Source organism: Pistacia vera, unplaced genomic scaffold (assembly GCF_008641045.1).
Source record: "Pistacia vera cultivar Batoury unplaced genomic scaffold, PisVer_v2 Contig240, whole genome shotgun sequence".
NCBI lineage: Eukaryota > Viridiplantae > Streptophyta > Magnoliopsida > Sapindales > Anacardiaceae > Pistacia > Pistacia vera.
In genome coordinates, this window is record NW_022196047.1 from 1,103,740 (window position 1) to 1,127,164 (window position 23,425).

At 34.6% G+C, this 23,425-nt stretch overlaps 1 protein-coding gene across 1 annotated transcript; it reads right to left on the reverse strand.

Moving 5' to 3' along the window:
• Positions 1–13,803: 13,803 nt before the first annotated feature.
• On the reverse strand, positions 13,804–19,542 carry LOC116131735 (serine carboxypeptidase-like 17). The gene is made up of 14 exons (XM_031417405.1): positions 19,396–19,542; positions 19,167–19,312; positions 18,951–19,027; positions 18,733–18,855; positions 15,962–16,064; positions 15,830–15,867; positions 15,624–15,725; positions 15,423–15,509; positions 15,174–15,335; positions 14,806–14,877; positions 14,603–14,721; positions 14,173–14,286; positions 14,024–14,078; positions 13,804–13,934 (listed from the first exon to the last, which is right to left on the reverse strand). Exons 1-14 carry the CDS (start codon positions 19,521–19,523, stop codon positions 13,851–13,853), a joined length of 1,410 nt encoding a protein of 469 aa, XP_031273265.1. The 5' UTR covers positions 19,524–19,542; the 3' UTR covers positions 13,804–13,850.
• Between the last annotated feature and the right edge of the window lie 3,883 nt (positions 19,543–23,425).

The following is a 23,425-nucleotide window of genomic DNA, read 5'->3' on the forward strand; positions in this document are numbered from 1 at the left end:
ATACTATGTTTAGAGAGCCAACAGAGTCAATCTCGCCGATAACCTGATGACAAAACGAGCAGAAAGCCGCATAGGGCTTATACGCCGTTTTATTCAGTTTTTTCAGCCACCAGTAATGTGTCTAGATTGTGGCTGAATCGAGCACTAGTTTTGGATCTTTTTGTTTTTGGTATAATCAATACTATGTTCAGAGAGCCAACAGAGTCGATCTCGTCCAAAACTTGATGACAAAACAAGCAGAAAGCCCCATTGGGTCTATATGTCGTTTTACTTAGTTTTTTCAGCCACCAGTACTGGGTCTCGATTGTGGGTGATTCGAGCACTAGTTTTGGATTCTTTTGTTTTTCGTAAAATCAATACTATGTTTAGAGAGCCAACAGAGTCGATCTTGTCGAAAACCTGATGACAAAACGAGCAGAAAGCCCCATAGGGCCTATACGCCGTTTTACTCAGTTTTTTTAGCCACCAGTGATGGGTCTCGATTGTTGCTGAATCGAGCACTAGTTTTGTATCTTTTTTTTTTGGTATAATCAATACTATGTTTAGAGAGCCAACAGAGTCAATCTCGCTGATAACTTGGTGACAAAACGAGCAGAAAGCCGCATAGTCAGGTGCAACTAACCGTATGACAGTTGAACCAAATAATTTAGTAATGAAAGACAATTATCATGGAGGCTCACACGTTCAAGTTGGCAATGGTCAAACAGTTTCTGTCACACACATAGTGAAACTACTTTTCTATCCTCTTCTCATTTTCGTCGAATATTACATCTTAAAAGAATGTTATGTGTATTTTATTTAGCCAAGAATTTTCTAAGCATTTCCCAAATGAGTAAATATGATGAGGTTGTTGTCAAATTTCATTGTGATCATTGCTTGATAAAGGATAAGATCACTCAAAGGGTGTTTCTTCAAGGTTCACTAAAGGATGGATTGTATTAGTTGCAATTGTCTCTTCTTACGTCTATTTCTGGTCTTGATGATCAAGTCGTATCTGCTCTACTGTCTCAAGTTCCAAATAAAAGAGATTGCTTTGCTATATAGTATCTAGTGATAGTAGTAAGTTTCCTAATAATCCTGGTGGTTCAACAAATCATAATAGTCAAAACCATTGTAGTAGTGTGATGATTCAAATGTAAAGCTTAGTTGAACAAAGCTGTGGCATGCTAGACTAGGACATCCACAAGAGAAAACACTGAAATATGTAATGAACAAAGTCCCATGTTTGTGGAACTTTTGGAAATAAAATGCCATTTTGCGAAGCATGTTAGTTTGGAAAACTAAAGCAAGCTTCTTTTCCTGTGTCACATTCCAAGACTACAAGCCCTATTGAGTGGGTTTACTTTGATTTATGGGGCCCTGCACTAGTGTGCTCATCCGAAAGATATTAGTATTATGTGTTGTTTGTGAATTATTATAATAGATTTGTGTGGATTTATCCTTTAAAAATGAAGTTTGAAGCCTTTACTGCCTTTTCTCATTTTCATTGTCTTGTTGAAAGGCAGCTAGATGCAAAATTAAAATGTCTTTAAACAGATTGGGGAGGAGAGTTTAGGTCCTTTTCAAGCTATCTACAGACTCATGGAATTACATTTAGGCATCCTTGTCTTTGCCTTTATCAACAAAATGGAAGGCTAGAAAGGAAGCATAGAATCATAACTAAATTTGGCCTAACACTCTTGGCTCATGCTTCCATGCCATTGTGCTTTTGGTGGCAAGCTTTTACCATTGCTATGTACCTTGTAAACAGGTTGCCTTCTGCTTCTATTGACAATATCTCACCTTTCCAGAAACATTTTGGACAAGAACCAATCTATAATGAGTTTAAAGTTTTCGGATGTTGTTGCTACCCTTACATCAGACCTTATCAAAAACATAAACTCTCCTACCACATTGAAAAATTTGTATTCTTAGGTTATAGTTCATCTCATAAGGGGTACAAGTGTCTTTCTTCCTCAGGCAAGTTTTACATTGTTAAGCAAGCCAAATTTAATGAAACCAAGTTTCCTTTTAAAGATGGTTTTAAATGTTTCTTGTTTAAGGATGATGATAATGCAAGTTTAGTTACAGCTTCTAATTCCATTATTGGATCAACTTCTTGGAATTTTTCACATCTTATCCCTTCTACTAGAGTCACTGCAAAACAAGAAGTTAAAGCTAGTAGTCATCAAATAGCTACTAGATTATCAACACAAGATACGAGGTTTCCAACAACACATGATTCAGAGTTTATCTCGATTGTTGCCTTAGCACCTATGAATCTAGAGTTTGATATGTGTGGCACACAAAAGGAACTAGAATCAACTGAGGAACCTGCTAATGTATCAGAATCTAGTAGTTTAGAGTTGAACATCCTAAGGTCTTAGTCAAACACATTACCTAGTCAATCAAGTGACACTTCCAGTCACAACAGTTATTCAAATTATTCTACTAGAATTCAACTTGAAGTGGTTTTTTCCTTTTACTATACGTACTTCATCAACTATCAATGAGCACCCTATGATTACTAGATCAAAAGGTCGATTCCTCTACCTACAAAGCAAGGTTTGCTGGCCACTCATCACATTCTAGTTGAACCAAAACTACTGCTAAAGCCTTGAGTATACCAGAGTGGAAAACTGCAATGCAGGAAGAATTTTAGGCCCTTCAGCAAAATAGACTTGGATATGCATCAGGCATGAACTTAATGAGGTGTAAGTGGGTTTTTAGAACCAAACTTAAGTTTGATGGTACCTTGCAAAAACACAAAGAAAGGCTGGTGGCAAGAGGGTTTCGACAAACACCAAGCCTTGGCTATTTTGACACTTTTTCCCCTATGATTAAACCTGCCACCATCAGAGTTATGCTCTCCCTAGTTGTACATCATTAGTGGGACATCCAACAAATTGATATAAACAATGCTTTTCTAAATGGGAACTAGACAGAGATAGTGTTCATGGTCCAACCTGAAGGGTTCATTGATGTTTCATATCCCAAGCATGTATGCCAACTGTAATAACTCCTTTATAATAGGATACTCATAGAAATACATAAAGTAAAATACATTTATATCAACAAAAGTAGATGGGCCCAAAATTTCCATTTATTACATTTAAACATTCTTATTACCAAATAAGATATCATTTTACAAAAAGTTATCAAAAATAGTGGACAGTGTAGCTATTGCTCCTTGCTTGCCAACGCCAATCCGATTGCGTCCTCACCTAGATCCTGTAAACACAGAGAAAAACAACGGGGTGAGCACAAAAATAATGCTCAGTAAGTAAATCCTCTACTCGTCTGTCCCCGTAACTCTTTCTCTTAATTCTTTCCTTACACACTTCTTGTCTCATTTATTTTCTCTTTTTGTTTCTCTTTCACACAGCTCTTTTTTATTAATTTTCTATTGTAAGTCACGGCCTCATCTTACCGAAGGCACGGCCGGGTGGAGTTCACAAAGCACCAACCCGCTCTTCGTGACTCTACTCATTCTCTCTTTATTCTTTCTCACTTGAATGTCACGGCCTTATCTTACTGCAGGCACAGCCAGGTGGAGTTCACAAAGCACCAACTCACTCTTCGTGACTGCCGGGTGGAGTTCACAAAGCACCAACTTGCTCTTTGTGTTTTTCTCATTCTCTCTACTCTTAGAGTAGTTCATTCACAAAGTTCTCTACTCTGTCTCAAGCTACTTCTCAATGCACAATTAATATATAAGGATGGTTCATGCTTAAAATTTCTTACTTAATGCACTTATGAAATGCACAAATGCGATGTTGCATCAAGACAGTCATTATGCACAGGTCAAACTCAAGAAGGTGTAACTTGAGTTATATACATCAGATTGCTATGAGTTTGGTCTTGTTTTAAAGCGTAGAGATAGGGCTACAACTTTTCCGTTTTGGTCTCAACCTAGTTAAATTTGTAAGATGCCCAAAAATCACTCAGAAGGTCACGACTGTGACAGGGCAACCATGGTAACATGTTCACACTTAGGCATTTCATTAAACAACAATTGTGCCTAAACAAACTCTAATTTAATTATCATTCAATTTGTTTCCTAAACCATCCAAAATGCGAGAAAAACTCTCTTGTATCATCACCATAACCCCACAGCACAAACACTCCCACAATACTTCTCCAATTCTTTTAATTTCATCTCAAACTACATTCTTATCACTCAACAACACTTCTCATAATTGAAGTGTATTCAACAACCACAAAGCAAATATTCATCTCAACTCATCTCAATAACATAACATACTTATACATACATAAATCTCTACTCAATTTCTACTCAAAAGATTTCTCAAATCTCAACTTGGATTAGATTTACTTACCTTGTAATGAAGAGATTTCACTAACACTTTTACTTTCCTTTGATAGCTTGTCTCTTCTCTACAACATTAAACAATAAAACCATAAGACTTCAATATACATATATAAGCAAAACTTCACATCTAAAGCAAGAATCCTTACCTTAGGATGCCTTAGATTAACTTTCTACCCCAAACTACTCAAAAAGCCCTCTAAAATTCTTGAAATATTGAAAGAAGAGTTGAGAGGAAGTGGTGAATGGGAATGGCGGTGGAGAAGAAAAAATGAAGGGTTTTCTAAACGCAAACCCTTATTATCTTACAATTAACACATGCCTTCCCATTTTGCCCTTGCTCTTTCTTGGAAATTTCATCTATGTCCCTTAGTCAATTACAATAATGCCCTCATTTTTATTACATTCTCTATGAAATTCTATCTCTTTTCACTCCCCAATTTTTCAACTAATTTTGAGAGAAAATACCATTTTATCCCTAATGAAAGTTTAAGGGATTTTCTTCACATTTTTTCTCAAAATAACTTTAACAAAATTCAACTAAGGGTATAAAAACATAAATTAAATTACATACCTCCATGTGGGTGTTACACCAACTTCACAAAGCTTTGAATGGCTTGAAACAAGCTCGTAGAGCTTGGTTTGAAAAAATAAAAAATGCTCTGGTCTCATGGGGTTTTACCAACTCAGTTTTTGACACAAGTCTCTTCTTCATGAAAAAGGGCATACAAGTGATATATCTTCTAGTATACATTGATGATATACTCATCATATGATCTGATTCTTGTTTAATTACTCAGATTATTGCTGACCTTAATAGACAGTTTGCCTTGAAGCATTTAGGAGCCTTACAATACTTTCTTGGCTTTGAGGTCCATCAAAATGATTCTACATTACTTCTGACTCAATCTAAATATGCTCAAGAGTTGCTTGTCAAAGCTGGAATAGCTGAGTGCAAACCTTGCAATACAGCAATGGCTTCAGGTGTAAAGCTAGGAAAAGAAGATAGTGAATTCTTTGACCAACCATCTCTGTGCAGAAGTGTTGTTGGTGGACTGCAATATCTTACTCACTCCAGACCTTATCTAGCCTACTCTGTAAACAAACTAAGTCAATTTCTCCAGTCCCCAACTGTTGCTCATTGGACTGCCTGTAAAAGGGTCATTAGGTACATTAAAGGGAGTATTCAACATGGGTTATTGTTTTAAAATAATTCAAGATACATACTACAAGGTTTTGTAGATGCTGATTGGGTTGGTGTGGATGATATAAGATCTACCATTGGTTACAACATTTTTCTTGGAAGCAACTTGGTGCAGTGGAGTTCCAGGAAGCAAAAGGAAGTGTCGTTGTCCTCCACAGAAGCTGATATAGATCCCTTAGCCAGACAGCAACTGAGTTGTCAAGATTCAACACCCTTTTATAGAACTTGACATTCCCATAAATAAAACTCTTGTTTTGTGGTGTGATAACACGAGTGTAGGAGCTTTGTCTACGAATCCTGTTTTTCATGCTAGGACAAAGCACATAGAGATAGATGTGCACTATGTGAGAAAGTTAGCCATTGAAAGAAGCTGTCTGTGTAGTACATTTCTATTGACTATCAAATTGCTGATGTTTTTACAAAGGCTCTTCCTAGTGGTAGGTTTCAGTTTCTTCGGGCTAAGTTGTAGGTAGTTCCTAAACTTGAACAAGCTATCCAATTTGCACTTGTTGATATAATCTCAAACAAGTTTGAAGAGTTAGATTTGGAATGAGTTATTATCTGATGAGTCTGTGAGTTGTTGTGTTTTTGGCATATGATGAGCAATTGAGGCTTGATAAAAGTTACAAACCTATATGCTATAGAAAGAGGTATGCAAACTTGTATCATGTGTTGTTGAATGTGCTGATGTATTACAAAGTATTGCATAACTAAGTTGTGTGTAAGTAAGTTCAGTTTAAGGGAAAATATCAGGTAAGGATGAGAAGAATGAGTCAATATGTTACTAAGAGCTAAATATGTTAAGAGCTCCTGTTTAAGGGGTAATATTGAGCAAAGAAGAAGCATGTCAGGGAGTCTTATTTAAGGGAAGATATTAAGCAGAACAAGGTTGCAAGAAGTTCTTCAAATCTAAGCTTAATTTGAGCTTGCTTTGTAAAATGAAAAGTCAAAGTCAATAGGGATGTGTTTGTAAAGTTTGAAATGTTGCTTGCTTTATATTAAAACGGTGATTTTTAAAGATATTTAAAACTCACCATTTCATTCATCATTCTTGTAATGGCTGAGTATATAATAGTCATAATTTAGTTACTTTTTTAGTTAATCAAAGCCCATTTTTCTTTTCAAGAATTGTGTTTCATTTTTCTTCCTCAGCTCTAGAAAAATTTCATTGTTCAACCAAAGTTGATCTTCGTTGTTGTACCTTGAGAGGAGCTCAAGGCTGACCAGGTGGTTTCGTGTACTTGGAGCTAGCTATGGTAGTATGTAGTTTGACCAAAGGGTATAGATTGAAGTGTTGCAAAATAGGGGGTGTTCTTGCAATTAAGGCATAGTCTTTGGCTTTGTAATTGAACTGAAAAGTATATCTTAGTAGATTCGCTTCATTCTGGATTTAGTCCCATGGATGTAGGCAATTTGACAAACCATGTAAAAACCTGGTGTTCTTTATTTTGGTTCATTTTGATTGCTTTGTGTTTATGATAAAATGACTCTTAAAATCAACTTAGCAACCCTTTTCGCTTAGGTTTAATTCCCTTGGTAAAGTAATTAAAACTTTCAATGTTGAGAATATCAAAAACTTTTTTAACTTTATCAACATAAACATCTAATTGTTTATTGTTTGTAAAGATTAGCTTAAGCAACCATTTTTTATGTATATTTTCTTTCATCCTCATTAAATTACTTGACTAAATCAAATATTATAAACATTTCCTGTGAATTTTTTCTTTTCCCATTCTTGAAGAATTATAAAATGACATGCATAAATCAAGAATTATTTGTTTTTATATTGAGTTAGTAATTACACCTAGATTTTTATCGTTTATAATTTATTCATCTTTATTTTTGGGACATTTTAAAAAGAGTTGACTTCTTTTTTCTATAAATATGCATGATTCATGTTAAATGAGTCTAAAAGGAATCTCAAACCCACAAAATATCATATTCTTATTGTCTTTCCATTACTATGTATGTAAATTACTATGGGTTACTATGTATGTCTTATTGTCTTTCCATTACTATGTATGTAGATCACTATGGGTTATTATTCTTGTACCATTTCTTATTGTTTTATTTGTTAAAACTTCTTATTCGGTGTGCAATATGGATAAATTTCTCAAAAGAAACTCAACAATAGACCAATCATCTCATTAGTAAAAAAAAATTAAGCCAATGATAAAGAAAATGATCCATTAAAGGAAAGTCATGTAGAACTAGAAGCCATCTTGAAAGATCTTCCGTCTAATCCAACTCTACGAGCTAAAATCAATTATTATCATCTTAATTATGGGGATGCAATTCGAAGATTTTACTTGCAAAGAGTTGTTGCCAACCTCAAAATCATGCATTTCTGAAAAATTTGGAGAAGGATATAGTCAATTTAATCCTACTTGGTTTGGTGTGTATGGCAATTGGCATGAGTATAGTGTGACCAAAAATGCTGCAAACTGCTCGTGTTGTTATCTTTTCAGACCTGCCATTATAAGCCAAGCTGGTAGTGATGCTTTTGTCAGTGAGGGTTTTCGTAAGTGGAAGAAACTAGAATGCTTTCAAATTCATGTTGGCAAGCCAAATAATGCTCATAACCAAGCACGAAAGATTTGTGTGAATTTAATTAATCAAAAGCAACATATCGAAGTGACTCTTTCTAAGAAATCAGATCAAGTTCAGATTGAATATCAAACTTGCTGACTGCATCCAATGTTTTTGCATTAGATTTCTTTTGCATCAAGGATTGACATTTCGTGGTCATGATGAAACTAAAGACTCAAAGAACCAAGGTAATTTTCTCGGACTTCTTCATTTTCTAGCTCAGCACAATGAACATTTTAAGAGTGTGATTTTGAAGAATGCACCTAAGAATCTTAAATTGATAGCACTAGTGATTAAAAAAGATATTGTGAATGTTACGGCAAATGAAACCACAAAGGCTATCATTAGTAATCTTGGAGATGATATCTTTTTAGTTTTGATTGATGAGTCTTATGATGTGTCAATTAAAGAACAAATGGCTAAATTGCCATACATTATGTAGATAAAAAGAGTCATGTGCTTAAACGTTTTCTTGGCATTGTACATGTTAGTGACATAGCTACAGTATCACTTAAAATGGCTTTTGAGTTATTATTTTGTAAGCATGGATTGAGTTTGTCAAGATTACGTGGACAAGGTTCTTATGGGGCAAGTAATATGCAGGAGAATTTAATGGTCTAAAAAGTTTGATTTTGAGGGAGAATGAATATGCTTATTATGTTCACTATTTTGCTCACCAACTTCAATTGACACTAGTAGCCGTTGTAAAAAATCACATTTCTATTGCTTCATTTTTCAGCTTGGTTGCTAATTTGATAAATATTGTTGGAGGTTCATGCAAGCGTCAAGACATGCTTGGGGAAAGCTAAGTTAGTAAACTTGTTGAAGCACTAGAAATTGGTGAAGTTAGCAAGGGACGAGGTTTGAATTAAGAGACAAGTCTAAAACGAGCTAGTGATACACGTTGGGGCTTGTATTATTATACACTAATCAATTTAATCCTTTTGTTCTCCTCAGTGGGTGATGTGCTTAAGGTTATTAAAGAAGATGGTTTAAATCTTGAACAAAGGGGTGAAGCATGTAATCTATTAGATTTAATCTATTCCTTTTATTCTACATTTAGCTTGAAGATGATGAAAAGTATATTGGCAATTACTAATGAGTTGTCACAAGAATTGCAGAGAAAACATCAAGACATTGTAAATGCTATAGCCCTAGTCAAAGTTTCTAGACAACTGTTACAATTGTTGAGAGATGAAGGATGGGAATCTTTGTTGAGTGAAGCTTCTTCATTTTGTCAAACGCATGATATTACCATTTTGAATATGGATGACATGTTTGCAATTTGAGGGCGGCCATGATGAAGAGTTGAGTACATGACAAGTTTGCATCACTATCGAGTTGAATTGTTTTATACTGTGATAGATATGCAACTTCAAGAACTTAACACTTGTTGCAATGAGGTTAGTACTAAGTTGCTTCTTTGTATGGCATGTTTAGATCCAGGTAATTGATTCTCTGCTTTTGACAAGCATAAAATTGATCCATTTTGCCCAGTTTTATCCATCTAATTTTTTTTGCACTAAGTTGATGGTACTTAAGAACTAGGTTGAGACTTATGTTATTAACATATGTTTTTGTGATGAATTTGATGAGTTACAATGAATTGGTGATTTGGATAAAAATTTACTTTGGTTTAAAAATGAAATTTTGTATCTGTTGGTGTATAAGCTTGTGAAACTTGCATTGGTTTTACCAGTTGAAACTTCAATCGTTGAAAGGGTTTTTTCTGCAATGAATCTTGTGAAAAGTTGGTTACGCAATCGAATGAGAGATCAATGGATGAATGATTGCTTGGTCACTTATATTGAGAAAGATGTATGTAATACAATTGACGATGAGATGATTATCCAACGTTTTCAGAATATGAAAACTCATTGAGGACAATTGTAGAAAAATTGTTTTATTTTTATGAATATTGTGTTTTTTAAGATATTTATTTATATTTTATAACTTTTTGTTGAAGCTCATCCTTATGTAAAAAAAAGTATGGATATGATTGGTTTTAATTTTTTTTTTTTTTTTTTTTTTTTTTTTTTGCCCCCATCGAGTGAAATTCCTGTATCTGCCACTGATTGGAGGAGAAGTTAATCTCCTATTATTTAGGCATTTAAAAATTACTTGAAGCGAAAGACAAGCTACTATGGTTTGTTACAGACATTTTCCCTGCATTTGCCACGTCCAACGCCAAGTGCTTTTTTATATTAATAAGTTTTCAACTCATTTTTGGGCCTCACTCCCTCCGGCTAGAGTTTTCACGTTTGAGCCATAGACGGTCCAAACCTTCAATTTGACCCATTTTCGATATGCTATTTATTTTGGACCATTATTCGTATATTTTAGGCTTGTATATATATATATATATATATGTATGTATGTATGTATTATGTATGTATATAAAAGAGTGGTGTTATTTGAGACCCAACAACAATTTTTTTTAAGCCCCAATAATAATTAAAAGTATTTTAAAAATTGAATTTGTAAATATCCTATATTTCATTTCATAATTGTCCTTCTCTAATATTTTTCCTTTTAAATTTCTTTGTCAACTTCATCATCCCTAATGTTTTTTCTCTTGAGTTAAATTTCAGTTGCCATTTTTGTTTTTGATAAAATTATGTCCTTGACCAACAATTTCTAGCACTTGAACCAAGAAGTCCAAGATTTCCAGTATTTGCACCAATATTTGCAAGATTTCAAATGTGTTGCAAGACTAAGGAAAATTCATTTGGATTTTGCTTGGAGACCAAAAGAGTAGAAGCCATTTGTTCATGAAAGCTTGATAATGAATTTCACTGTCTCTTCAGTCTAATCTCATGTTTATGGAGTAGGAATTGCACCTCTTGTAATGTCGTTTGACTACTTGTGGACAGCAAATTCGCCACCACGACATCATACTGCGGCCCCAAACCATCCAATATATATAGCAAAATCTCTTCATCTGTTAAATTCACGCCACTTGCTACTAATTCGTCTCCCAACTCTTTCATTTTCAACACATATACACTCACACTATAAGCTTCTTTCTTAGTAGTTTGTAAACGATTTCTTAAGTGCAAAGTCCTAGCCTTAGATACTTACTAAAAATAAGGTTCTAAAATGTTCTAGATTTCATATGAGTGCTGCATTTAGCTATATGATGAAACATTGATTCTGAGATAATAGAGTAGAGCCAACTGACCCGGAGTAGAGCCTTTATGTTTTAGTGTTAGTAGTTTTCTTCATGTTAAGTTAGTTGCTCGTCTTCTTAAAAGAGCAACTTTACTCTTTCTCTGAACTTACCTTTAAAAAAAAGTTGTTGAAACTCCATTCTTAATCAATATTGAAGAAATTCATTTCTGGAAGCTTCTCGCTTTATCTTCATATTTTTCATGGTATTAGAGTCCAGTTCAGTTGAGCTGAGTGCTTAACCAGGTAGGTGAGGAGTTAGAGCCAACAACTACCTCCATCAATAGGCATGACCCAACATATGGGCTTGACCGTGAGGGGGAGTGTTGGAGTCCTACATCGACTAAGCACGCTTGAGCCTACTGGTTTATAAGAGGGGGTAATCCTCCCATTCAACAAGGCCTTATTGGGTGAGGAGTCAAGCCCACCTCAAATTCTATCATGGTATCAGAGCTTCTAACAAGCGTCAATGGCTCAATCATCAAAAGTTAAAACACCTGGTCTTTCTTCCTCTAAAATGCCTAATAGTATTGAGGAAATGCTCAGAGAAACTCTCAATTAGTCAACCTCAGCAATTGCTTCAAGTCTACAAGTGATTAATCCAAAGCTTACTCGTGACAACTATAGGTTTTGGAGCTCTCAAGTTCTGCTTGCAGTAGGTTCACACGAGCTGGAAGATCACTTACTTGGTAAAATCAAATGTCCTTCTCCTCTTATTTTAGATGACTCGAATATAGATGATGATCTAGGTCAAATCAATAGAGAATTTAAAGAGAAAATGTGCATGTTAGGGACAAAATCAATCCTAACTATGTTATGTGGAAAAGAACTGACAAATTTTTAGTCAGCTGGTTGCTAGCATCCATCTCTGAAAGTGTGTTTAGCAATGTCTCTAAGTGTAGGCATTCTACTGAAATCTGGAAGGTTCTAGAAAATGAGTTTATTATGGACTCTAAGGCTCGAGCCTTGCATTTCAAGAATCTTTTGCAAAGCACTCAGAAATATAATCTCAGTATAGGAGACTATATAAAGAAAATGAAAGAAATTCTTGAGAGTCTATCAGCCAGTGGTCTAATAGTCTCGGATGAAGACTTGTTGCAATATGTCCTTGATGGATTAGGATCTGAATATGATCCTGTAGTCGTAACTTTTACCTCCAGATTAGAGTCAAAGGTTGCTTTGTAACACTTCAAGAAGCTTAGTTTCTACTGTAGAAATATGAGATCAGATTGGAAAATTGCAATTCAGTTGACCTTTTTACAGTAGTTCTATCCATATAGCAACCAAAAACAATAGTGAAAAATCCTAGAGATACACCTAGGACCAGAAATTTCAGTCCTCAACAAAGTCATGACACTGATAAACCTCCTTCAGCATTCCATAATTTTGTCCTTTCACTAATATCCCTCGAAAATCCCCATTTTTCACAACCTTATACTATGCCAAACCCCAATTACACATCTACTCCAAATCAGCTTCCTTACTCACCCACTAGAGGTAATATTTTCAGTCCTAGACCTCCTGGATTCATGCCTTATGGAAGGGGCAGATGTTCGAACAATAACAGAAATAGACTGATCTGTCAAGTCTGCAACAAACCTGGCCACTCAACAATTCAATGCTATCACAGGTTTAGTTCTACATATAATGGAGCATTGCAAACTGGCAATTCACCATTTGCCACTCATTCTATGAATACACAAGTTATTGGATCTCATTTTTCTTTTCAGACTGAAAAATGTGTGCAAAATATTGCTATAGCTGAGCTGATTCAGAATGAACAACTAAGCTGATTCAGAATGAGAATTTTAAAAGGTCTTGGTAGTAAAAGCTAAACTGGAAAGTTACCTATTCTAGTTTCAGGGGGAATGTTGATATGGTAAACTGGTAGTTTACCTACTCCAGTTTAAGGGGGAATGTTAATATGTTAAAGATTAAGGGTCAATCTATCATTTGCTGAATCAATAAGGTGTAGCTTGCCTTCATGTTAAACGGTGTAGTTTTAGTGTTAGTAGTTTTCTTCATGGTAAGTTAGTTGCTCGTCTTCTTAAAAGAGCAACTTTACTCTTTCTCTGAACTTACATTAAAAAAAAGCAGTAGAAACTCATTCTTAATCAGTATTGAAGAAATTCACTTCTGGAATCTTTCCACTTTATCTTTGTATTTCTTCAACCACCATAGCTAGTTCCTTCATGTAATTAATCTTAAACAACAAATATTAAGGCATACTTAAAAAAAAAACAAGATTAAATTAAAGAAATAAATACATATCGAAAGATTCCAAGCATCACATATATAGTTATTAACAATAATAATTATATTATAATAATAATATTAAAAAAGAATGGCAATTCAGTAAAAAATTTCTCTCAGAATTCTTTTAATCCTTTTAACCAAACATATTAGTTATTTGTACTCACCAATTTATTCCAATCTAACCAAATATATTTAATATAACATTTCTAATAATCTTTAAAGTAATCTATTTTTTCATTAATATAACTTTTTTAGTAATATAATATTCTCTAAATCAAACGCCTAAATATAGTTGTTGACATGGTGTATAGGATAAAACATAGTTCACATAGGGTATAAGGCTAGCCACCTGCGGATCATGGCTAAACATTCTTTAGGCTTGTACTCTGGAGCAGTATGGCCCCCTCCCTGCACGAAAAAAACACCGCTATGGAATTAATTATCTCCTCAATTAATTAACTGATTCAGAAAAATATATTCCAGAAAATTATGCTTGCCTTCACTGTGGCATATGTCAAACTATAAATGCTTTCTATGTAGCGCATCCAGTATCTACAAAAGAATCATAACATAAATTCATTAAGTGCATGTCTAAAGCTGATTAATTAACGCAAAAATTTTATATGAAAATTAATAGTTAACCAACCCTGCAACTTGGCCTTCAACAGACCATGGTTGCCAACCGCTGTCAATTGTCAAATTTAGTGATTTGATCCATGTTTCTGTTCCCACGTATGGAATTGCCAAGTCAAGATCACCGCTGTGTGTTAAGATATATAGAAAAGTTTTAGCTCTACTGATAACAAAATATGAAAGGCTAAACATAATAAGGGAGAGAAACGGTAATCTCATAAAAAGACTCATATAACTCGAAATGTGAAAACCTAAACTTTTTGTAACATAAACTTCTAAAATAAGAATTTGCAACTTATGAAGTTTCTATTAAAATATATCGATCTCTATTTCTATATTTATATAAATCCCTATGTTTTTGCAATTGTTTGATATTTCTTCATTTCTATATATTCACGAATACACCAAACATAAAAAATATGGTAGAAAATATATCCAATTACCTGTAAATCAGGACTCGATAACCTCTCTTGATTAGGTTTCGATGATAATTAAGACTACTTGGTATATCTTTTATGTAAGATAAACTTTTATTGCATCTTGCCCAATCCTTTATTGTACCCTGCTCATCATTTGTTATGAATTTATTTCATTAGCAAAATTATTTTAAAAAATTTGAATGCTACTCATCTTAGAGATAACATACCTCTCGAACTCCTAGAACTCTCTGAACTGTTTTATCATTTGCCCATTCGTATGAGTAGTAGTAGTTATAAACCTATAACCATAAATAAAGCAAAAAATTTATTTGCATCTTTTGGGGTTATTTACACTTTCATCCTTAAGATTTGGAGTATTCACTTTCCCCCAGTACTGTGGGATATGAACAGTTTTGTCCAATTTTAGGTGAGACTTTTCAATAAAAAATTCACCTTATTGGACTAAATTTTTCATATCCCATAATACTGGAGGTTAGTAAACATAAACCTTAAGGATGAAAGTGTAAATTAACCCACATTTTGGTGTCTACGTTTTGTAATTCAAATTGTAGCAAGTCATATATAATTCAATTACCCGACACCAGGGAGTTGGAGGTCGAGTTGGCGAAAGGAGAGAATCAGAAAAATCTTGTTCCATGAAGATGGAGCGATGCCAGTTCAATAGCTTTGGTTTTGGTGATGCATCAATACTACAATCAGGTTCCAATATGTTGCCCAGATATAAATTTTGAGTGCACTGCAAATTCCATCGGTACGTTCAATCTTGCTAATTAATTATACCAGTTTATTAAAAGATAACAATAAAAAGTGTTGTTCTACTCACAGTTGTGACATTTTGAAGATCGGCTTTACATAAACCATTGCTTGGATCTACATTAATATACTCGCCCTTACAATTCATTTTGGCTGACTGAAAATAATAAAAGAAAAGCATTAACAGGTAGTATTTAAGACAATGAAACTAATACAAAATAATTAATAATCTGTCACTGTAAATAGAAACATATATGTTTGGAGAATTCACCTCGTAGATTTCATGGGTGATAAGTGCCTTTAGATAAGAGAACTGAATTCTTGAATTTATGTCTTTGTTTTCATCTGTAACTGGGTTGCCAAGCACATATCCCTGTGAGTGATAATATTTCTAAGTAGATAAGACTTAAGGAATCCAGGCACTGAAATTAGTTACATATAAATGGAGTTAATTTATTTAATTGATTTTGGATGTACTTTGAGATTCAATATTGGCTCGATCCCGGCATCAAGACCTTTGAAAAGAAGGAAAAAATGAATAAGAGAGACAGATAGACACTTGTTGAGAATAAAAGCTGAAACCAATAAGAAAAAAAATACATAAGTTACCTTCAGATATTTCCTGAACAATCATTGGAACAATTTTGCCGGAGTAAGAATCTCCAGCAAGGTAGAGTTGATTCTTAAGGAATTTGGGATGAGCCATAAGCCACTGCAAACAACTCAATAATAGAAATTTGATATAAATTGTAAACAGTACATCTAACCTACTGACCATATTTAGTGAATAAAAAAGCGTGACTTTATGAATCATGTTCTTATACTCTTATAAACATATATGTTTGATATGTATGTTGTATTGTATCGTGGTGATGTTTTTAGCAGAGTTGAGAGAAAAGAATCCTCCCGCAATTGAAACTGATCTACTTGCTGAATGAGAGAAGAACTTGTTGCAGTAGAAGAAGAACTAGGATGATCAGAATCCTCTCTCAGTCGAAACTGATCTGACAATAGAGTAAGCTTGTTATTCAGAGATGTACATCTTACATTTCTCATGACTTGTTAAAATATTTGCATCTTGAAACTCAGAGGGAGCATATTTAACTTCAAACTCCTTGGCAGCTAACTTTCTCGTACATAATGCACATCATTAATTTCAATGTGCTCGATACGAGAATGAAACAGAGGATTCATAGCAAGTTGAACAGCACCTATATTATCACACCATATAACAGGACAAGAATCGACCTTGATACCCATTTCGCTAAATAAGCTTTGAAGCCAAACAACCTCAGTATCAGCCCGTGATAGTGCTGTATATTCAGGCAATGTAGAGGATTTAGCAACCACCTCTTGTTTTTTAGAACTCCATAGAATGAGATTTCCACCTAAGTAAACACAATAACCTATAGCTGACCTGCAATCATCCTAGTTACTAGCCCAATCCGCATCACGATATGTTTCTAAAACCAAACATTTGCTGGTTTAAACATTAGTCCATAACCAAGAGTCCCTTTAAGATACCTCAGGATCCTTGTACGTGCCTGCCATTGTAGATTGGTAGGGTTCTGAAAAAAAACTGACTTAATCGATTACTACGAAAGCAATGTTAGGCCGCATCATTGTGAGATATTTAGAGCTCCAATTATGTTCTTGTAAAGAGAGGACTGACCAAACAGATCACTATCTTCTAGATATAGCTTAAAGTTAGCACACATGGGAGTGACACAAGCTTTAGCATGTAACATATTTGTTCTGTGTAATAAGAACATATTTGTTCTGTGTAATAAGAACATATTTGTTCTTTTGTGCATTTATTTTGAGTAAGATATAGACCTTTCCCATTTCTAAATGCTTCATACCCCAAGAAATAGCTCAATGATCCCATAACTTTTGAAGAAAATTTTGTATCCAAATTAGATATAAACTTGTGAAGTGCACTGTTGTTGTTACCTGTCAAAAGAATATTGTCTACAAAAACCAATAAATAAATTTGAACCCCTGATGAATTGTTAGATTAAAAGGACACTAGAAGAAGAACGGTTTGCATGAGTAGAAGACAGATCAAGACTATTAGCAGGAAAAAAAAGATGAAAAAAGGGAGTTCAGATTCATTAAATCTTACACTCTAGGTAATATAAGTTTTGCCTGAGGGGCTAAGACATAAGTAACGCTTATGCTGTAAACTATATTCTAGAAAAAGACACTTTTATGAATGAAAGAAAAAGACACTTTTATGAATGAAACCAGCTTGTGCTTAATGTATGGCCTTAAAAAGGGAAAACAAGCACAATTAAATATTCTTAAGGTTTCTAAAGGGAACTTTCTTTTGAACATTACCTCAAATGGAGAAAAGTAATCAAGTAACCTATTTATGAGATAGGCTGCTGTTGAAAAGCATGCCTCCAATAAGAAGAGTAATGCTACAGTTACCGAAGGATGCGCACCGAATTTGTGCATCGAATGACGTGACAAAATCCTGACCGTCGATTAATATTAATTTATAATTAATTAACGGTCAGGATTTTGTCACGTCATTCGGTGCGAATCCTTCGGTAACTGTATTATTTTCCCCAATAAGAAAGTGGCATAGCAGCCTGTGCAAAAAGAATTAGTCCTACTTCAACTATGTTTCTATGCTCTCTCTACTGCTCCATTCCGTTGATGTATCTATGGACATGAATATCTTATAAAAATTCCCTAATGCTCAAGATAGGAAATAAGACTTGTATAGTCCTTGCCATGATCATTCTGAAATACCTTGATATTACTAGGAAACTGTGTTTTAAGAAGTTGATGAAATTTCTCAAAAATACTCTTAACTTCTTATAAGAAAAAATCCATGTTATTAATATAAATAATAATAAAAGAGCATTTATGGTCTTGATAAATTAATTTTTATTAATATCTCAATTTTAATTTATTAAAGTACATAATAATTATGTGATTGATTAATTTATGTGGATAATTACTTGTTCAACTAGTCCAGTCTCTAGGGAAAACGATTGTTTAAGACAACTAGATAACATCAATTACAGTTTAGAATGTAAAAACCAAATAAGAATTTTTACTTGATTAATAAGATTTTAAGTAGAAAAATATAAATTGAAATTCATTTGTAATTAATATATTCTTAAAAAAATGCATAAAGAACTTGAAAAGAATATAAACTATTGTCAGCAATCGATATTCTAACTATTAAAAGTTGTTCTACAAAAGTAGTTTCAAATATAAAATCAACGAAATTAATATTGATTATTCTTTGAATTTAAAAACTTTTTCGATGTTTCGACACGCTGAAAGTCAATCTTGACCCTATCCTCAATTTTGAATTTTCATATGCTATTATTAATCAGATATATATAACAAATTTAGCTCACCTTTCTTAGAAAAGAATAGGTTAATGCTGCTGAAAGTGTATCGGTCATGTTATATCCTTGCCAACTTTTGGCATATGAGAATCCAGTGCCAACGGGTGCATCTAAAAATATTATGTTGGCAACCTGAATATATACAATAAGATCGATGATCAAAAGAGTTTTATTTATCAATTTAATAAAAATATATAGAGGTAGAAGCGAATTAATTAATCATCCACCTTTGTCCACGAATATGGATTCAACACAAATATTGGTAAGTTCTCCCTGGAATTTTTGTAGTCAAAGGACAATGGACCTACAATGAAGAATTTTAAAATAAGCAAAGCCAAATTTCCAAATCCAATAAGGAAATGGCTTTCGAATATGTTTGAAGAGTCAACTATATAGTAAATAAAGTTTAAAACGTTTTGACGACTATAAGAAAAATTAAATACCAATTTCATAGACAAGGCCAGAAAAGCCAGAACAACCAGGGCCTCCGGTGAGCCAAAGCAAAAGAGGGTCATCTTCAGAACTCCTTTCGGATTCAATGAAGTAGTAGAATAACTGCTCGTTGTCCAAATCACCCACTCCAATATAACTTCAATTCAAAACACGAGTAAGTTCTTTGTATATTCATCATATCAGATTAATAATGAAAACAATAAAGAAATTATAACTCACCCAGTTTCTAGTTTGAATGGAAGATTACCAGGAAAGCCTGGCAGTGTTTTAATGATTGAGTATGAGTCTGAAGCTACCAGGTTAGTGACAACCAGAAAAAGAAGAAGAAGAATTACATGCGTTGTCATGTTTATCAGAAAGCTTATAGAATGGGTGAATAAAAGATATATTGCTTAAGTCCCACTCATCCCTTATAATTCTCAATTAATTAAATTAAATTAAAATCAGTCTCATTCATACCAGTCTCATTCAATTGGCTTCAATTTGTCATCTAATGTGAAATAGAAAAAGAGCCAATTAGTTTCGGAAGAGATATAATTTGGACAGTCTCGGGGCGGCGCCCCTCCGTAGACAGCTCTTACCATTCAAAACTACTCACTAGGCTTTGAATGGAAACGTTAGGTACACCTAACTTTCCAATATATAGAAAACCATTTTCTCAATTCAATAATTTGTACCCAGTACTACAACTAAATGGGAACATTATCCTCCTTTCAGTCCATTTCTTAATAATTAAGCTACTTTTAATACGGTATACACTGTACTACTTCACATTTAATACACATTTACATATTTTACAATTTGGAACAATAAGATAATTAAACCCAACAATAAATAATCGAAAATAAGAGTGTTCTTCATCTAAATGTATACTTCTTTTATAATAGGCATCAGGATGTAAGATTAAGGAACTCCTCTTCGTGGAACAAATTAGAGTTAGGTAAGGACTCTTGTAACAATTGCCAATGGGAGATATTCTTGGTAATGACATTTTGATAAAAGTAATTAAGACATATCATCTTATTAATACCGCATGTTATTCTCTATTTTTTTTTTTTTTTTTTTTCTAACTTTGTTTTCCTAATAAATGTAGGATTCCACTGTTAAGAATCTACATTATGCTTAAAAAACGTTTAATGTTTATTCATCTATCCATCCACTTTTTTATTAATACGGAAAACAAAAGAAATGGATAATGCTCAAGTCCAAATAATTAATGCTTAAGTAGAACAAATTAATGAGTAAGTGTTATCCTAAAATGTATATTAAAAATTGATATATGATATATAATAATTAACAATTAATAGATAAATTTACAAGAGATATGTGAAAGGGTCAAAGTGAGGGATTATAGAATATTAGGACTAGATCAATATTTAGAAAGTAACTTTTCATCAAGTTTGAAGCTCTCTCTTTTACAACCGTGTAATTTATCTCTTTTATGCCATATATACAAAAATCTCATCTGATGCCTTTAGGCAATCAAGAGGACAAGAGACAAATAAAAAGAGATAGGTATAAATCAATGAATTGAGTCATTTTGTAACAATTGTCAACAACAATTAATGGCAAGCCAAATTTGTAAAAGAGAAACAATTTGGGGACCTCAAGAATTTTGTTAACAACGATTGATGGCAGCCTTGGCGCGTCACAGCAGATGGCTCTACCACTCAAAGCTAGCCATGCAGCTTTGACTTGTAAAAATAAATTACATCTAACTTTCCAATGTATATATCGAAAATCATCTTCTCAAAGTCATGTTTACTTTTAAGAATTGGTAAGAGAATCGAATTAGGATTCTCAATTCCCTTGTTTACTTATTGTAATTGAGTAAAGAATGAGAATCCTATAAATAATCAATTCCATAAAAACATGGGTACTAAAATATTCCTTCAAAATTGTTATGCCTAAAAAATCAAAGCTGATGTAAGCCTACATCAACTAGTTCTAATCAGAGTCTAGGAAGGCTTTGCGTCGTTAAAGAGCTGCCACGTCACCCCAAGACAGAGAGAATATGACTATCACCAACTTGGCAGATTCAGGTTTTGTCTATGAGTGAATGTGAGCCGCATACTTGTCCAAGCCCCAAGTAACTTGAGGATATATCCTAAGTTATCAGCCAATGGAAGGCAAAGAAGGACTTGCATGGCACCTACCCACTTACAGAATTGTAATCATTACCTTGAATTCCTCTACTATAAATAGAGAACTCCTTCTCTGATTTTCAGGATTCTGATAAAAAAAAAAAACTCTCATTCTGATTGTAATTTATATTCTCAAAGCAAAGATAACCTATGAGAAAGAGACTGACTTGATATTCTGTCTGAATAATCAGTCATTGTACCTCTGCTCGCTGTTCACTATACGCGACCTCTTGTAATCTCTCATATATAAGATAACAGTGGATGTAGGATTCGCTTTAAGCATCCGAACCACTTTAAAAATCATCTTTCTTTTATTATTCAATCTTTGCATTAGTCATCTATAATCATTCATGTGTAACTTCTAAGAGCAACTTAACATTTTGTACGTGCGAGCCGTTGGTGTCAAAATCAAGCATCAGCAGTTTGGCGCTAGAAGGAGGCCTCATTTAGTATCTGTTCTTCATCAGGAATCTCTGAACAACCAGTTCTATCAGTGAAGAAATGACTCGTGGTCTTGAAGTCGAGCAAGCTAGCACCAGCAACAAGGAGATCCCTCGGGCACAGGATGATGCTTCTCTTGAATTACCTCCAATTTTGTAGAGTACCGTGGTAGATATTCCCTTGAGCTCACAGCTTAACCCAGCTATGAAGAACTACTTAGAGAGGTTTAACAATACTCTCCAAACGGTCAGCCAAAGGCTAGATTGTTTGGATCAGGTCGTACCGCCTAATTCTAATAAAACGGTGCCGCTGTTCAAGACACTTGTAGGTCGCGCTAAAGCATGGAAGCTGGGGAAAGCCCATGCCATGCACACTACAATGCGTAAAGATAAGGGGAAGCAGGTGGCCGATAATGGACCGAAGGGCTCTAAGGGACTAACGAATACTGGTCGTGAAACAGCTAAAATACTTGTGGCTTTGCAACTTGGTGGTACGTCGCATCATGAGCCATCCCACACCACATCACATAGGCACCCCCATAAGAGTACAAGGCAGGGAGATTCCCATTATCATCGGCACGATGGTTTCGACCATCACTGCGAGGGAAATGCCCACCATCCGCTAGTCGGTTTTGACCATCGTGGAGGTCAGGATAGCTCCCTTTACTATTCCATGCCTTTACATGGCTCTAGCCAGCATGTGTCAAGGTATGCCAGAGGATCTGGCCAAGGTGAGCAAGAGTCCGAGCTGCAGACTATCCTTAACCGTAATCATGAGGGTCGAACCTGCGTTGCAGAAAGTGATCCCCAAGTATTGAATGCTCTTCTCTCGTCAAGATTTAGAATGCCCAATATGCGAGCATGCGACATGAATTTTGATCCGCAGGATCATCTCTACGAGTTTAACGATCTTATGGAGCTGCGCCAAGTTTCCAACTTAGCTAAATGTCGTTGCTTACCAGCGACTCTAACTGCCCATGCTAAGCACTACTTTAGATCGCTCCTACTAGGATTTATTAATTTGTGGCAGTAGATGAGTTCATTATTTTTGAGACACTTCCAGACTGACAGGAAGTTTTCAATGCTGTTGAGCTATCTGAGCAACATACAATAGGAGAGGAATGAGTCCCTTTAGTCTTATATCAACAGGTTCCATAGGAAGCTGCATAAGGTGGCTAGTACACCTGAAGAGTCAGTTTGAACTCTTATTATTGCGGGAGTTCGCCTGTAGACTAACCTGTGGAAGAAGATGCAGTCTGAGGATGATATTTCCCTCACCTATTTCTACAACCTTACTAAGAAGAATCTCAAGATTGAAAATTCAATGGCCGCCTTGAATCGCCATGACCTTAGTCCTTTGACTAGCGCTCCTAGTCAGAGGGAAGAAAACCGAGGGGAAGATAGTAGAAAGTCTAATCGCAAGTAGGCTAATGATGATCATAGAAAGGGAAAGAAGCAACAGTTTAAGCCCAAGAAATTTATGCCTAGGTTCCTCGTCGCCATCATGACAAGAATCAGTATACTTTGCTGAATGCATCAGTATCAACTATTCTAGATAAATCAGAAGAAGCTAATCTACTCGGAGAGCTAGTGCCCATGAATAATCCCCCTTTAGCAAGGAACAGCAATCAATATTGTCATTATCATCAAGATAATGGGCACCAT